This window comes from Equus caballus, chromosome 10 (genome assembly GCF_041296265.1).
Source record: "Equus caballus isolate H_3958 breed thoroughbred chromosome 10, TB-T2T, whole genome shotgun sequence".
Classification (NCBI taxonomy): Eukaryota; Metazoa; Chordata; class Mammalia; order Perissodactyla; family Equidae; genus Equus; species Equus caballus.
The window spans coordinates 21,084,999-21,101,859 of NC_091693.1; the positions used below are offsets into that span (position 1 = coordinate 21,084,999).

At 49.9% G+C, this 16,861-nt stretch overlaps 1 protein-coding gene and 1 pseudogene across 3 annotated transcripts; both read left to right on the forward strand.

Moving 5' to 3' along the window:
• The first annotated feature begins 384 nt into the window (after positions 1 to 384).
• On the forward strand, positions 385 to 9,945 carry LOC100062855 (sialic acid-binding Ig-like lectin 6). 3 transcript variants are annotated; one of them, XR_011422467.1, is made up of 11 exons: positions 423 to 578; positions 656 to 1,027; positions 1,195 to 1,473; positions 1,674 to 1,721; positions 2,236 to 2,487; positions 2,571 to 2,855; positions 3,587 to 3,680; positions 4,029 to 4,110; positions 6,536 to 6,705; positions 7,897 to 8,030; positions 9,809 to 9,945. XR_011422467.1 is itself a non-coding variant. In XM_005596436.4 (10 exons), the coding sequence occupies exons 1-10, from the start codon at positions 536 to 538 to the stop codon at positions 7,964 to 7,966; spliced, it is 1,695 nt and encodes a 564-aa protein (XP_005596493.2). In that variant the 5' UTR covers positions 385 to 535; the 3' UTR covers positions 7,967 to 8,127. The 3 variants fall into 3 exon arrangements, 2 of the variants coding, with proteins under 2 accessions (XP_005596493.2, XP_005596494.2); XM_005596436.4 differs by lacking the exon at positions 9,809 to 9,945 and having other exon boundaries at positions 385 to 578; positions 7,897 to 8,127; XM_005596437.4 differs by lacking the exons at positions 1,674 to 1,721; positions 9,809 to 9,945 and having other exon boundaries at positions 7,897 to 8,127.
• A 544-nt stretch (positions 9,946 to 10,489) lies between these two features.
• Positions 10,490 to 16,069, forward strand: LOC138916038 (sialic acid-binding Ig-like lectin 12; annotated as a pseudogene).
• The last annotated feature ends 792 nt before the right edge of the window (positions 16,070 to 16,861 follow it).

The following is a 16,861-nucleotide window of genomic DNA, read 5'->3' on the forward strand; positions in this document are numbered from 1 at the left end:
TGAGCCCAGCCCTGCTTGCCTGGTGAGCTTCCTAGGGGGTGGTAGGTCTATGGATAGACTCATTGGAGGAGTTCAGCCCAAAGACAAAAAATTATGTGATTTTTCAGGCCTGATCACAGGCAAATAGAAAGGCTTTTCCTGGCTGTCCTCATGGGGAAGCCGTCCTCCACGCACTCTTGACTCTCCAGGAGCTGGACTGCTGGGACCTGCTTCTCCAGTGCATATGATTTTGCACAAGCCCAGAAGGCAGGACTTAGGGGCTCTTGTCCTTCCTTGTTGTCTTACTTGGGCAAACTCCTTGCCTGCCTGAGCTTCACGGTCCATCTGTCACATGCAGAAATGGGCCGTAGGTGATCTTAAATGGGGAGTCACAGTTGACTTTGTGGTCTGAAGTTTCCTTTTCTGAGCTTGTGGCCCTTGGTTCTTGCCACAGTCTTCCTGTCTAAGCTTCCTCTGCCCTCCTATATCTGAAACTTTCTCTTCTCTCTCTGAGAGGGACCCCAGAAGGCAGGCTGTCCCAGGGCATGAGGACAGGATGTCGCTGCAGCTGCTGCTGTTGCTGCCTGTGCTGTGGGGAGGTGAGTGGTCAAGGGGAGGAGGGAACCCCACTCTGGGGAGGCCCTGGAGCTTCAGGCTGAGTTTCTCTTTCTCCCAGTGCCCACAGTTCAGGGTCAGAGCTACCCGCTGGAGCCACCTATGTCCCTGACAGTGCAGGAGGGCCTGTGTGTCGTCGTGCCCTGCAAATTTTCCTATCCGTGGACGACCCTTGGAACGCTCTACATGTTTTGGATCCGGAAAGGGGTGGATAGAAACCGTGATTCTTTGGTGGCTACAAACAAACCAAACCGGAAGCTGCACGAGAGCACCCAGGGCCGGTTCTTCCTCCTCGGAGACACCCAGGCCCGGAACTGCTCCATGAGCATCAGAGACGTCAACCTGGGGGACAGCGGGACTTACTTCTTTCGTACGGAGGACTCCATTAGGGAATACCCATATCTAGATAAGACGTTCTCTCTGAATGTGACAGGTATGGTGGTGGCCCAGGGAAAAGCCCCAGAGGGTGGGGCACTGGAAATAGAATAATGAAGGTTCTGTTCTTCCTGAGGTTAGGATGGGGTGGAGATAGTCATGAAAAGACCCTGGGCAGGCTGAAAACACGCTGAGGGGACCCAACCTCCTCTCTGTTCTCTCCAGCCCTGATCCACAGGCCACACATCCATATCTCGGGGTCCCTGGAGTCCGGCCGACCCAGAAATCTTACCTGCTCTGTGCCCTGGGCCTGTGAGCAGGGCACTCCCCCCATCTTCTCTTGGACATCAGCTGCCCTCATCTCTCTCGGACCCAGGACCCTCCTTTCATCAGTTCTTACCCTTACCCCACGGCCCCAGGACAATGGCACCAACCTCACCTGTCAGGTGAAGTTCCCTGCTGCTGGTGTGACTGTGGAAATGACCATCCAGCTCAACGTCACCTGTGAGTGCTGGGCCAGGACACCCGGATCCCTGAGGGGGTAGAGCCAGGGCAGAGCTGGGGCAGGGCTTGATGCTGGGGTCCTGCTAGTCCTACAGGAAAGGATCCTCCTTTATCTGTTTCCATGGGTCCTGGGGGGAAAGGCCCAATACCCACCCAGCTGTCACCAGGGATGTTGAGGCTGCTACATCCTTCTGTCCCAGATGCTCCACAGAACATGGCCATCAGCATCTCCCAAGGAAACAGCACAGGTAGGAAAGAACCTCTTCTCTCCAGAGCTGAGATGGATGTAGGGTCTAGCTGGATCTAGTACTCCAATTGACCGGGGACCAAGTGAGAGAAAAGTGAGAAGCCAGCTACTGATGTCAGAGGTGGGGTGAGCACAAGGGGAAAGCCCCCAGATACCCCAGCTCCCTGAAGTTAACCTTTTGCTCACCCCAGAAAGATACTTTTCTCTGGCCAAATCCAACAGAAGCTATCGCATCCCTCTAGGTTCACCCTCCTTTCTGATGTTTCACCCCCTCCTTCTTCTGCAGACCCCTCATGACCCATCAACTGTTCACTATTTCCCTGTCCTGAGCCCTCTGTCCTCCATCTGCCTGACACTCTGAGCAGCTCCAGGGAAGTCGTCTGGACGTCTTCTGAAGGCCTGATGCCCGGTCCCCTCTTGTCCCCTCCTCAAAATTAGTGTGGAGTGAGATTTCCCCTTCGCGCACTCCATCTCTCTCTGTCTTTGTCTCTTTCTCTGCATTTCTCTTCCCAAAGCCTTCAAGATCCTGCATAACATGTCAACTCTTCCCGTCCTGGAGGGCCAGGCTGTGCGGCTGCTCTGTGTTGCTGACAGCAACCCCCCTGCAGAGCTGAGCTGGTTCCGGGGATCCCCAGCCCTCAACGCCACCCCCATCTCCACCAGCGCCGTCCTGGAGCTGCCTCACACGGGGAGTGCAGGAGACTTCACCTGCCTCGCTCGGCACGCGCTGGGCTCCCAAAATGTCTCTGTGAGCCTCTCCACAGTCTGTGAGTGTGGGGACCCCTGGGGCAGGAAAGCTGGGTCCTGGGGAGGGGAGCGGCACTGCTGACCTTCTCCTCCCTCCCCACAGACCCCCCACAGCTGCTGGGACCCTCCTGCTCCTGGGAGGACGAGGGTCTGCACTGTGGCTGCTCCTCCCGAGCCCAGCCGGCCCCCTCCCTGCGCTGGCGGCTGGGGGAGCGTCTGCTGGAGGGGAACAGCAGCAACGCCTCCTTCACCATCACCTCCAGCTCCTCCGGGCCCTGGGCCAAGAGCTCCCTGAGCCTCAGCTGGGGGCTCAGCTCCGGCCTCAGAGTCAGCTGTGAGGCCACAAATGTCCACGGGGCCCAGAGCGCCAGTGTCCTGCTGCTGCCAGGTCAGAGGTCGCCGAGGGGTGACGCCTTGGGAGTGAGGACCCCGGAACCTTGTTTTAGTTTCCTAGGGCTGCGCTAACAAAGTACCTCAGACAGGAGGTTAAAAAATGGAGATTTATCATGTCACAGTTCTGGAGGCCAGAAGCCTGTGATCAAGGTGTCAGCAGGGCTGGTTCCCTCTGAGGCTGTGAGACTCTGTTCCAGACCTCTCCCTCAGCTTCTGCTGGTTTGCTGGCAATCGTTGGAGTTCCTTGCCATGTAGAAACATCACCCCAATCTCCATTTTTCAAGGTGTTCTCCCTGTCTGTTTGTAAATTTCCTGTTTTTAATGAGGACACAAGTTATATTGGATCAGGTCAAGCTAATGACCTCATTTTACCATTACCGCTGTAAAGATCCTGTCTCCAAATAAGGTCATATTCTGAGGTCTGGGGCAGGGGATACAGTGAGGGGCGTGGATTTCAAATATGAATTTTGAGGGGGAAAGAGTTTAACCCATAACAGCTCCAGAGAGATGGAGCTTGGAGGAGAGGAGCCCCAAGACCTGGACCGGAGTGGCTGAGGGTGTAAGTTCCTTAGTCCTGTGGCCAGGAGAAGGGGCTGGTCCAGGGTCTACAGGACAATGGAATGCAGAGCGACTGAGTCCTGTTTGAGGACTGGGTACACTCAGGGAACAGACAGAGGGAGAAGTGTACTGGGGTTCGAGTAAACACTAAAGTCAAATTATCTACAGGTAAACCAGAACCCAGGGCCAGGGTGTTCCTGGGAGCAGTTGGGGGAGCTGGCATCATGGCCCTGCTTTCTCTCTGCCTTTTTCTCATCTTCAGGTGAGAGTGGGCTCCAGGGACAGAGGGAGAGGCTTGGGGTGAGAAGGGAATAAGGTCTCAGAATCTCAAGAAACCTGAGCTGGAGGAACTGGACTGGTTGGAAAGCCAGGAGCCGGGGAAGGGAGGCTGAGCAGTGGTGGCATGAATCAGCCTGTAACCAACAGGGCCAAACATGCAGTCTTTTCCCAGCTCTTGGTCCAGCTCTTGGGTTGGGGGAGCACCTGGAGAGAGGCCCCACCTCCTCCTACCTCATTCAGCACTTCCATCGTCTTTACAGGGAGTAGAGGGTGGCCTGCCTACTCCGGGCCCTAAATAACCAGGCTGAAATGCCCGGGGCTGTTCCCTTAGAGTGAAGACCTGCAGGAAGAAGGCAGGCCAGCCAGTGCAGAGGGTGGACGACATGAATCCAGTCGAGGGCTCAGGCTCCGGGGTGAGTGAAGGAAGATGAGCTCCATTTAACATTATCCCTGGTGGATGCCTCTTGGGAATGGCCCTGGGGCATTTCCATATTTACATCCAACACTCCCAGAGTTCCACATGCTGTGGTCATTTTAAATTATCGACTCACCTGCTCTGATGGTTCTGTTTCTGATGGGGTAAGTATAGAGTTCAATTGGTTTGTCGGGGGTATTTATGACTCATAATCTTATTATCACTTTCCCCTGGAAATGTTAGCCTTTCCTTCTGTTGTTGATTACTGGAGAAGAGTAATGGCCCAAACCTAGTGTGTGTCAGATCCATTGGGTACAGGAAGGATGGTGGACACGGGCTTTGGAGTAGAGACCCCCGAGCACCCCAAAGTCACAATTCATCACCCCATTTTGCACTTTTCAAATCTACCGGCAAGTTTATTTAATTATCAATACTGAATCTATGGAAGCACCCTTTACATAGAATAAAATGCACCCATTTTAAGTGTAAGTTACATGAATTTTGACAAATGTGTACACCCTGTAACCATGTCCCCAATCAAGATGAGGGACATTTCCATCACTCCCAAAATTCCCCTGTTCCCCTTCCCAGTCAACCCCCTCTTCCCAGCAATCACTGATTTCTGTCGCTAAAGATTAGTTTTATCCATTCTGGAAATTCATAGAAATGGAACCTGCAACATGTACTCTATATAGCTGGTTCTATCACTACCTCAAAGATATAAAAGTCCTAAACAGGTATGCCCCCAATAACAGAGCATCATCCATCACAAGAAATGAACCAAAACTGACAGGACTGCAAAGAGAAATAGACACACCTACAATCATAGTTGATTATTTCAAAACTCCTTTCTCCATAACTAGTAGAACGAGGAGACAGACAATCATTTTTTTAAATTCAGTTTACTTAGTTCCCTGTCCTGTTTCTCCTTGGTCCATCTTGGGAATGGAGTCCTCAGGGTGTGCTAAGCCCCCATCAGGAATCCTGGGGATGGAATCATGGATGCCAGGAATCAGGATGTATCTTTTCCATTACTTTGCTTTCAAAGTTTCAGTGAACTTTATTTTAATGACTGTCTCTTGTAGTCAGTCGAGCCCAGTGGTTCAAAGCTCTGGAGCCAGACTGCCTACATCTAAGCCTCCTTTCCCTACTGACGAGCTGTGTGACCCTGGACAAATGATATGCCCTCTCTGATGTCTCTTTATTTTCTGTGACATGGACATCTGAGGCCACCCTGTGTCACTGAGTTGTGAGGAGTACTTAAAACAGTACCTGGGAGACACTGAGCACAGTGCTCATTACCACATATCAGAGCCCTTCCCTTCTCCAGTGAGTGAGTCCCAAGGGTGGTTTGTGGTTGTTGTCTTCTTCCCTGTTGCATCCCCAGGACCTAGAGGAATGCCTGACTCATAACTCACAGCAGGTACTCAATAAATATTTCCGGAATAAATCACTGAATAAAGGTCTTGCTGGAAACCATTTTCTATTAAAATCTCTGTCTCTGTCTTTTGATGGGTGAGTTTCATCCATATGCAAATACTGTAGCCATGATTACTCACAGACACGATTCTTTCTTTCCCGTGTTTTGGCTGCAGTAGATTAGCACAGCTGGTCCGTCGTTGACTTTCATCTTGCCTTCGCCCACTCTGGGCAGCCTTCTCTCTCTCTTCTATTTGCTCTTCAATAGCAAAGCCCTTTCCTCCTGATCTGAGAACTGTTTGTCTTTGCCTCTCTGAGCTGCTGTTTGAGGGTTTCTGTTTCATGGGTCTGCAGCCTGAAGGTGCTGTGGGCAGGAAGCAGAGAGGGGCGAGGTGTCTGGTGGAATCTTTCCTGCAGGACCTGGTATCTCTTCCGTCTTCTAGGGCCTGTCTGGAAACTGGGTGTGCCCCCTGCCCCTGCTTTATATTTAAAAATATCTCCTGTCTCAAATTGAGAACTTGAAATGTATTTGGTGTCTATTTGTTTAGTAACTGCTTCTCCTAGGAAACCATCACCTGTATGGTGTCAGGGGCTGGGTCTGCTTTCTTCATTACTGTACACACAGCACCTGGCACACGGCCCCAACAGAGGATGGCGCTATAGCGAGAAAGAGCTGGGTGTGAGTACTGGCTCAGGGGTGCATGTATAGAGACGTGTGTCTTCAGGGCAATGCATGTAATCTCTCTTAGCGTTAGTTTTACTGTTTGTAAGCTAAACATTACAACAGTCTCTACTACCCGCATCTTTTTTTAGAATACAATGCATTTAATATAAACACCCACTAAGGATTGGAAAATCTTAACAATCTTAATTATAAACTATTTTTGAATAAATGAACGGGTAAATAATCAGAGTTCCATCTGCCACAATCACATTCTGGTCTTGGCTGCCCTCTCCCAGACCCTGTTGCCCGGCTCTGAATCCATTCTCTTCCTTCCATTCAGGCGCATCAGCACCAGGTCAGGACAGACTCCCCCTCAGATGACCCAGCCGCTGCTGGGGCGAACCCCATCTCAAGAGAGGAACAGGAGCTCAACTATGCTTTCCTCAGATTTCACAAGCCTCAGGGACAAAAAGGCACCAACACCGAGTACGCAGAGATCAAGACACACAAGTGAGGATTTATTTTCTCATAATTCTGGAGGCTGAAAGTCAGATCCACAAGTCAGCAGGGCTGGTTCCTTCTGAGGCCTCTCTCCTGGGCTTGCAGACAGCTGTGTCCTCCGTGTGGCTTCATATGGTCTTTCTTCTGTTTGTGTCTGTGTCCTAACTTCCTCTTCTGATAAAGGTACAGGGTGTATTGGATTAGGGCACACCCTAATGACCTCATTTTGACTGAATTACTTCTTTAAAGACCCTGTCTCCAAATAAAGTCTCATCCTAAGGTTCTGGGGCTTAGGATTTCAACTTATTAATTTTATGATTTTTCTGCCCATAACACTCAGCCTTTGACTATTTTAAAATTAATGCCATTCTTGGCATTGGTATGAATCCCTGTTGTATGTGGAAAACCACAGGGATTGTGTTAGAAATAACTGAGTTTAAATCCACCTATGCCACTTACTGAGTGAGTCCCTTTAATCTCTCTGTGTTCACTTTGCTGTCCTGCAAAGCAGAGGAATCATCCCTTTAATCATATTATTGTGAAAGAGGAAAACAGACATAAAAAACAGCTAACAGAATCCTGACGGGAAGCCTTTTGTGAACTCTGAACCCAGGCTTGCGTCAGGACTTGTGGCTGTGTTAACAGAAAGTTTCTGCTCACAATTTCTCCTAAGACTTGGAGGGGCCAGTCCCAGAGGCCACAGAACTTTTTCCCTCAGATTGGAATGAGGCAAGAATGGCTACTCTTAGCACTGCTATCAAACTATATACCGTAGATCCCTCTCAGTGCAAGGAATGCAAGAAATAGAAATAAGAGCTCTCCAGGTCATAAAGCAAGAAGAAAAACAGATTATTCACAGACAATATGATTGTGCCCTAGAAAATTTACAGTTATGCACAAAGAAGCTGCCAAAACCAATAAAAGAGTTTGGCAAAGTGTTAAGACACTCTTTCAAATTACAAACTTCCTTTGCAATGCTATGTATTAGCCAACGACAATGAGAAATTATTATTTTTTTCCTGCAGGGAAAGACTCACCCTGAGCTAACATATGTTGCCAATCTTCCTCTTTTTAAAATTTTTTTCCCTAAAGCCCCAGTGTGTGATTGTATATCCTAGCTGTAAGGCATTCCAGTTCTTCTATGTGAGCTGCTGCCCCCACATGGCAACTGACTGACGGGTGGTGTGGTTCCTCTACCAGGAAGCAAACCCGGGCTGAGGAAGCAGTGAGCACCGAGCTTCAACCAGTAGGCCATCATGACCGGCTCTGAAGATTGTTTTTAAAGACACAATTTACAGTACCTGAAGCTATGAAATAAATTGGATGAAATATATGTAAGTCCTGTACATTGTAAAAAATAAATATTTTTATTTATTTTAAATATTGCTTAGATAAATGAAAGAAGACCTAAATAAATGGAGGTATATGTCATGTTCATGGATTGGGAGACTCAATATTGTAGGATGGCAGTTTTCCCAAAGTGATGGATAAATTCAATGCAACCTCAAATTCTCAGTGAGAGCTTCTGTAGAAATTGACAAGCTAATTCTAAACTATGGAAAGAAAAGCAAACAACTAGAGTTTTCTAAGAAATCTTGAAAACTGGCAATTAATCCTTTGACGGGGACACTTCCAGTTCCTGTCCCATTGTCCCAGGGGTCCCACCTCTTCCTGCACAGCCACCAGTTACAAGGGACACACATCTCCGCCATATCCTGTAGCAGGTTCCTTTCTCCAACAACTCCAGAGGGCTTCCAGTGGGGGAGGATTCCCCACGTGGTGGTCCTCATTCCATGGCACCAAAACCCCCAGCAGAGGGGTCTGCATGGGCAAAGCCCCAGAGGCAGGGCAGAGCTTGTCATGTTCCAGAACCGTGAGGGGAAGTGTAGCCAGGCAAGGGAACAGCTGTCCACAAGTCAGTCATGGAGGCCATGGGGTCACTATGGCAAAGTGGACACTTGCTCTCTCTCCTTTCCTTCTCCCTACAAGCACATCCCACAGGAAATCCCAGCTGTCCTCTTGAGAGCACACCGCGGTCCGGGCCCTCTGCCGTCTTATGTGTGCTGCCCCACTGACTCCTCATGACCTCCCACCTTCAGAGTCCTGGTCACATCCCTTCTGCCAATTCCATCTAGATTTCTATTCTCCTGCTGCCTTGTCCAGCTCCCCACTTTCAGGAAGGACACTCTTGTCCTGGTCTGTCAAACTCACCTCGCTGTCTCATCTCAGAAGAGAGTAGGACTTATCCCTGTATGTTTGGAGAAATGAAGGACAGGGTAAGTGACTGAAAGACCACCTCCCCGTATTTGCAAGAAACATAACTGAAACTGAAGGATGAGAAAGGTGGAAATGACAAGATGTCAACAGACAGACCATGGAAGAACTAAACAGGAGAGAACTGGTGTCACTGTCTTAACATCAGATGAGTGAGTTCTGGAGGCAAAGAGTGTTAGGAATGGGCACTTCATAAAAGCCAAAGGTTTAGTCCCCGCTCCCGAAATATAAAATTCTAAACCTGTATACGTCTACAATAGAGTCTCAAAACACACATAGTCACGGAATTACAGCACCTGTCACAGGGAGCTCCAGGTGCTGAGACACTCATTGTCTCCCCACTGGACAGTGACTTTTGGAGCAGCCTCAGGGCTGCTTTGTGACCTCATGAGCAGAGAGGTGTTGTCTACCATGTGGACGCTGAGGGAGGAAGGACAGTTGACCCCCTCACACCCCAGCCTCCCCCATCTCCCACATCCTTACATCCCAGCCCTGGACCGTCCTCCATAGACACCTACAGCCTGTGACTCAGAGGATCTGACCACAAGGCACCCAATTTCACTTCACAGAAGATGCCCCTGAGAGGAGGGGCATCAAGAGGGAGGCAGGAGATGCGGCTCAGGCCCTGTGTGGGGTGTGGATTTGGGTGAGGGTCTCATCCTCCCTGGTCCAGGGCCCCAGGAGTGGATCTGGTTGGTGGCTGGTTGACTCCAATGTTGTCCCGGCGATGACAAGTGTCTGGGGTGAAGTTCCTCCTCTGAGGAGGGCCACTGTTCTGACTTCACCCTCAGTTTCCTGTTGGAACCTCCTCTAAATCTTGAAACTTTTACTTCCTTAGAGAGAACCTTGAGAAACAGATTTTCTTGGCACACCTGGTGCATCCAACCCCAGACATGTTGCTGTTGCTGCTGCTGCTGCTATTGGCCCTGCTCTGGTGGAGGAAGGGGGCCGAGGGCAAGAGGGAGCCCAGGAAGCATTACCCACTGCAGGTGCAGGGGTCAGTGATGGGGCAGGATGGCTTGTGTGTTTTCCTGTCCTGCTCCTTCTCCTACCCCTGGAATGTCTGGGTTATCTTTATACCGGCTCACGGCTACTCGTTCCAGGAAGGGATCAATCCAGACCAGGATGTTCCAGTGGCCACAAACAACCCAGATCATGAATTGCAGAATGAGACCCAGCGCTGATTCCACCTTCTTTGGGACCTCCATCTTTGCAACTGCCCCCTGGACATCAGAGATGTTGGGAGGGGGGACAACGGTTCATACTTTTTTCAAGTAGAGAGAGGAATTATAAAATGGAGTTAGATATCTAACCATCTCATGTACACATGATGGGTAAGTTTTGGCACCAGGAGATGCCACAGGGGGAGGACACGGGGGTCCTTGGGCTGAGCTCGGATCGGACTCTCCATCCTTGGAAAGGGTTGGGGTACTGTGTGTTGGGGCTCAGAGGGAGGAGCTGGACCAAAGCTTGATGCTTCTCTCAGGCCCGAACCTCGAACCCTCCCTCCTGATCCACATGTCTCCCTGTCTCCTCACCAACTTTGACCCGAGTGACCAACATTTCCATCCCAGGGACCCTGAATTGTGGCTGCCCCAGGAACTTCACTTACTCTGTGCCCTGGGCCTGTGAGTGGGAGACACCTCTCATCTTCTCCTGGATGGGAGCCTCTGTCTCCACCTCATTCACTCCTCGCTGTTCACCTTCATCTGAGCCCCAGGACCATGGCACCAGCCTCACCTGTCAGGTGACCTTGCCTGGGGATAGAGTGACCACGACAAGGACCATCTACCTCAACGTGTCCTGTGAGTGCTATACCAGGACACACGAGTCCCTGATGGGGTCTCGTGGGCAGTAGGGATGGGAGGTCAGGGCCTTGGATGCTGGTGTTGGGTCCCAGCATCCAGGCTGGGAGGGGGTCAGGAGGACACTCACCTCCACACTTCCCCCACCTATGCAGCTCCTGGGGAAAATGATCAATGTCCAGCCAGCCTCCACCACTGATGCAAGAAAACCATGTCTTTCTGTCCCAGACTCTCCACAGGCTTGATCTTCACCATCTTCCCAGGAAACAGCACAGGTGAGACATGGCTGGGCTGCAGGGAGCTTGGCCTCTTCCAGCTCAAGGCAGGACCAGGTCCCTGCCTCACCCTGGACTCACCCCAGTGACCAGAGACCCTCTCGTGTGTGAACCCAGTGGTCCCTCCCATCCTCAGCCCCCATGGCCTCTGTGAGCAGCTGTCCCCGTTGACTCCTCACTCCCCTCAGACTTCTCCACCCACCTCGGCTCCACAAGGAGAACAGGGCGACATTCACAGTGCAGAGCTCACCTCTCGAGACCCCTTATCACCCGTCTACTGACGATTTCTCCAACCTCATCTTTTAATTTTCTTTAACAACTGTTTATTTAAGGATTTTCTAGCACATAATATATTCACATGGTCAAAAATTCAAAATGCACAGTAGAATCTGTCCTCAGATGCCCAGTCCCCTCCTGGGAAGTGACCAGTGTCCATAGACTTCTCTGAGCCATGGCTTGTTCAACTAAAGGATCTTAGGGACCATTTGATATCATTAGTACACACTGTCCTCATTCTTCTCCATGACTGTGAAGTATTCCATGGCCTGGATGGACTCTGGTTCTGTCTGCTCTTCTGTTAATGGAATACCGTGGCATTCATTTTATTCATTTATAACCTAAACGCTGCAACGAATAATTGCGTATCTACTTTCTCATGTGTGTGTGTATGCCTTTGGATAAATTCCTAAAAATGAAAGAGCTGGCTCATGTATTCTTTCTACATTTTTTTTTTGATTGAGGTGTAACTGACATATAACATGTAACAGTTACAGGCTTACAATATAACAATTCAATATTTGTATACATTGTGAAATGATCACCACCATTAGTCTAGTTAACATCCGTCACCATATATAGCTACGGAAATTTGTTTTCCTTGTGATGGGAACTTATAGCATCTCTCTCATAGCAACTTGCAAATATGCAATACTGTATTGTTAACTAGGGTCACCATGCTGTACATTATATCCCCATAACATATTTATTTTATACCTGGAAGCTTGTACCCCCTACCCCTTGCCTCTGGCAACCACCAACCTGTTCCCTGTATCCAGGAGCTTGTTTTTTTTTTCTTTTTAGATTCCACATATAAGCGAGATCATACAGTATTTATCCTTCTCTGACTGACTTATTTCATTTAGCATAATACCTCAGGTTTCATCCAGGTTGTCACACACGAAAAGACTTCATTCTGTTTATGAGTCAGTAGCATCCCGTTGTATATATATACTGCATCTCCTTTATCCATTCGTCTGTCACTGGGCACTTAGGTTGCTTCCAAGTGTTGGCTATTGTGGATTATGCTGCACTGAACATGGGGTGGAGTATATATAACTTTTCAAAGAAGTGTTTTCATTTTCTTCAGATATATACCAGGAAGTGGAATCACCTGATCATATGGCATTTCGATTTTAAATTTTTTGAGGAACCTCCATATGGTTTCTGACAGTGGCTGCACCAATTCACATTCATACCAACAGTGCGCAAGGGTTCGTTTTCTCTACCTACATCCTCTATTTTTGAAAAATGTGCCCACATTGTTTTCCATCGAGGGTGGAGAAGCTGACATCCCCTCCAGCAATGGGTGAAGTGTAGGTGTTCTCCCTGCCTCACCAAACCAGGGGGAGGGGTGAAACTTTTAGGTCTTTGACCATATTGGCATCTCCGTGGAGGTTTGATTGTCTTTTCTCTTGTTATGCATGATGTTGCACATGACTTTATACAATAAAGAGTCATCTGTGTTTCTTTTGTTCTGTGACTGTCTCTTTACGTTCTCTGCTCATCTATGGAGTGGCTTGATTTTTCTTATTCACTCTTGGAAACTTTTTTCAAGTGAGAGGAATTAGCCGTTGTTCTGTCGTAAGAGTTGTGACTTTCCTCGGTATGCCGTCACCTTTTCCTTGGTGGCCAGTAATTGTTACAATGCTTAGGGATCTATTTACGGGTGTGGTCACATTTATCAACCTCTTCTCTATGGTCTGCTTCTCCCACTTTGTGTATAAAAACAACTCTTGGGGCAGGCCCGGTGGCGCACAGCGGTTAAGTTCGCACGTTCCACTTCTCAGCGGCCTGGGGTTCACCGGTCTGGATCCCGGGTGCCGACGTTGCACTGCTTGGCAAAAGCCATGCTGTGGTAGGCGTCTCATGTATAAAGTAGAGGAAGATGAGCACGGATGTTAACTCAGGGCCAGTCTTTCTCAGCAAAAAGAGGAGGATTGGCAGTAGTTAGCTCAGGGCTAATCTTCCTCAGAAAACAAACAAACAGCTCCCCGCTTTTCCTCCTGTGGCCTCATCTCAGAAGGCCCACCCCCACCCCAAATCTTCACTCCCTTTCCTTCGAACCTTGCAGGTCTATTTGTTTTTCCGTGGACATGCACAGGCCTTGGTCATCTTTGCACTCTCTCTGCTTCCTGACTACAATGCCCTTCCACCCTCTCAGCATCATCTTGCTGCCCCTGCTTACCCCTCACACTTGACTTCACAAAGCTGCCTCCTCCAGGGAGCCCTCCTCGCCCTGCCAGTCTCATTTACATTGCTATCCTCAAACCTCCTGCAGCCCAGTGTCACCTCCATCACATGTGTCATGTGGTGTGAGCACCTGTTCCCGGGTCCCCATTCCCCACCAGACTGAGAGTTTCTAAGAGTAAGCCCCGTCAGAGACACCTCATTAAATCAGTAAACTTATGTCAAGCGAAGGCAGAAATGAAGCACAAGAATTTTCAGGGTCAATCTGTGTTCTAAGCGAAGGAAACACGGGATCCTTTGGGGCTGACAACTTGTAAGGACATCTTATAAAGCCCAAGACCCCCCTGCTGTGCTTCCTGGGTCCTGAATCCAGACAGACAGTCCATCAGGACAGAGATGAAGCTACGTCATGGAATGCAGAGAAAGATGGGGCCTGAGCAGTGAGTTCCTGCCCACTCCCTCTCTCTGGGTCCGTCTCCCAGAGTCTGGGTCTCTGTCAGTCTCCATCTGTGTATCTGAGTCTGACCCTCTCAGCCAATATCCATCTGTATCCTTCCTCTTTCTCTTGACCTCTTTGTCTCTCTGACCCTCTGTCTCTTTTTCTCAAGCACCTATGGCCCTGGAGAATGGCTCATCTCTTTCAGTCCTGGACCACCAGTCCCTGTGCCTGGTCTCTGTTGTTGACAGCAACCCACTCGCTAGGCTGAGCAGGGCCCGGGGGAGCCTGACCCTGAGCCCTTCACAGGCCTCGAACCCTGGAGTGCTGGAGCTGCCTCGAGTACGTGTCAGAGATGAAGGGGAATTCTCCTCTGAGGTCAGAACCCTCTGGGCTCCCAGCACTTCTTTCTGATCCTCTCCCTGCAGAGCGAGTGTCCAGGTGCTGCACACTGGGCCCCAACCACCCAACGCCCTTCAGCTCACTGGTCCCTGAGCAGGTGTCCCCAGAGCCCTCTGTCTGAGCACTGGAAGATCAGAGTGTGGGGAGTAGTGAGGCCCAGACACAGGTGGTCATGCCTCCAGTGATGGAGGAGGGCTTAGAGAACCAATGTCTAGAGTCCTGCTGGGACTGGAAAGACACAAGATTGTGGTGGAGCAGATGGATCCTTCCTTGTCCCACTTACCTGCGGGGAGTTCAGGACCTGTGGCAGACATGGTCCTGGTTCCCATCAGGGAAGTGGCTTTGACGACTCTGCCCCTCCACCTCTGCCTCATCTTCCTCATGTGAGCATTGTCCCAGGGTGAAGGGGAGGTGTGGGGAGGGTAGTGGGCATGTGGCTTGGCCCCAGAACCTGTCTTAGAGGGGCCCAAAAGGATCAGGGGTCCAGGCATGGAGGAGACTGACAGGGGCGGGGTAGGAATGGAGAATACCCAGTGGGAGCTCCAGTGACTTACCCACCAGGTGTCCAGGATGGTAAGCACTTGCTGTCCTCCACACCTGCCCTCTCCCACCTCAGTCACACTCAGCATCTAAAAGGGAAGAAGGGGTGAGTCTGCTGCCCTCTGCTCCATGATCCAACAGGAGTGAAAGACCTGGTCTCTCCTTTCAGAAAGAGGTCCTGCAGGAGGAAGGCAGCCAGGCCAACGAGGGGTGGGGGGAGTGGAAGATGCAAACATCATCCCGGCTTAATCCCTCAGGTGAGTGACCTGGATGTCTCACTACCCAACATCCCATCACACACCTCCATCAGGATTGGTCCACTCAGCGTGCTCAAAGTGGAGCTGCCACCTTTCCCCCCAAATGGACTTCTCTGCTGCGTTCCCCACCACAGTGATGACACTGTGGCCCCATCTCTAAGACCAGAAACAGAGTGTGGCTGTCCACTTTACCTCCCTCCCTTCACCCCTATGCATCCATCCATAAGTGTTGACCATCCTTCCTCCTACACAACTTATCTTGATGCCTGTCTCCTCCCCATCCTGACTTGGTTCTTCCTGGGGCCTCATTTTTTCTCTGGGTCTCTGAACCCATCTCACCTCCTGCTTCCATCTCTTTCCTTAATACAGGCCTCTAGATTGTGTTTCCAGAGACCATTACCGTCTACTCAATGCACAGTGTGAACAGCTACATGTCCTCTCCATGGCCAGAGACCGAGCTTCAAACACCACAGTCTGGACTTGAAGGCCAGGTGTGGTCTGTCCCCTGCTTGACTCTCCCCCAGATTCCTCCCTCTACCTGCATCTGGCAATGTCTCCACTCCCAGCTGGGCCAAGGCCTCTTTGACTCTGAGACTTTGTATGTGCAGTTCCTTCTCCTGAAATGCCCCTCCCTCTCCATTCCTGCCTCTCAGAGTCCTGCTCATCCCTCAGGTTCAGTCTTAAATGTCACCCAGTGTGTGTGTGTGTGTGTATTTTTGTATGGTTCTCGGCAGAGTGATATTCAGTCATTTATCATAGACTATTAAGCAAGTATTACAGAAGACCTACTATGTGCCTACATTGTTGTGGGTGCTGGGAGGTGCATCGGTGAACACACATCCAAGATCTCTTGTCAAAGAAGTGGGAATTTTGAAGACAAGAAAGATAAAAATCAAATAAATAAATAAGAGCTAACGTTAGAGCATGTTTGATGGTAAAGTCTGTTTGGAGAAAAATCATGCAGAGAAAGGAGCACGTGACATCTTGGGGGCAATTTTCTACATCTGAGAATGTTAGGTGTGATGTTGGAGCAAAGACTTAAGATGGCAAAAAGGTAGGTTCTGCATTTGCCTGAGACAAAATTATCCAGGAAAATGAAGAGAGAGGACACCAAGTGGAATAGTTGGAGTTAGAAGCATGCCTAGTGTGTTGGGAAAACAGGAGGAAGAAGTTTGACAGCAGGGAGAGGCTAAGGGAGGGGGAAGCTGGGAGGATAGTGCAGACCACTTGCTGGTGCAGAGCAGGAAACGCAAGAATCTGGAAGCCTTGGAGGATATGATTTTACTTTCATTTTCACAGGATCCCCATGGAGCTCTCTTCGTAAAAGGCCAAAGTGGGTTCACAGCGGCCACCAGATATTGGGAAGGGATTGCTGAATTCTCTAGGCAGGAGGTGATGGTGACTGGAACCATGGAGGTGGGGTGGAGAGTGAGGGTTTATGTTTAGATGTATCATGAAGATGGAACTAACAGAGTTTTCTAACGGATGTGGGAGTAAGAGAGAGGGAGGAGCAAGGATGATGCCCAAATGTTTCCCTTAAAGAATTGGAAGGATGGAGTTGTGTTCCACGGAGGATGTCAGAGAGTAGGGTTTGGAAGGATGATGTTCATTCTGAGAAGCCACTTGACATCCAACTGGTGACATCAGTGAGAGAGCTGGATACGAAAGTCTAGAGGTTGGGAGAAGGCTTCAGGCTGGAGAGGTGAGGAT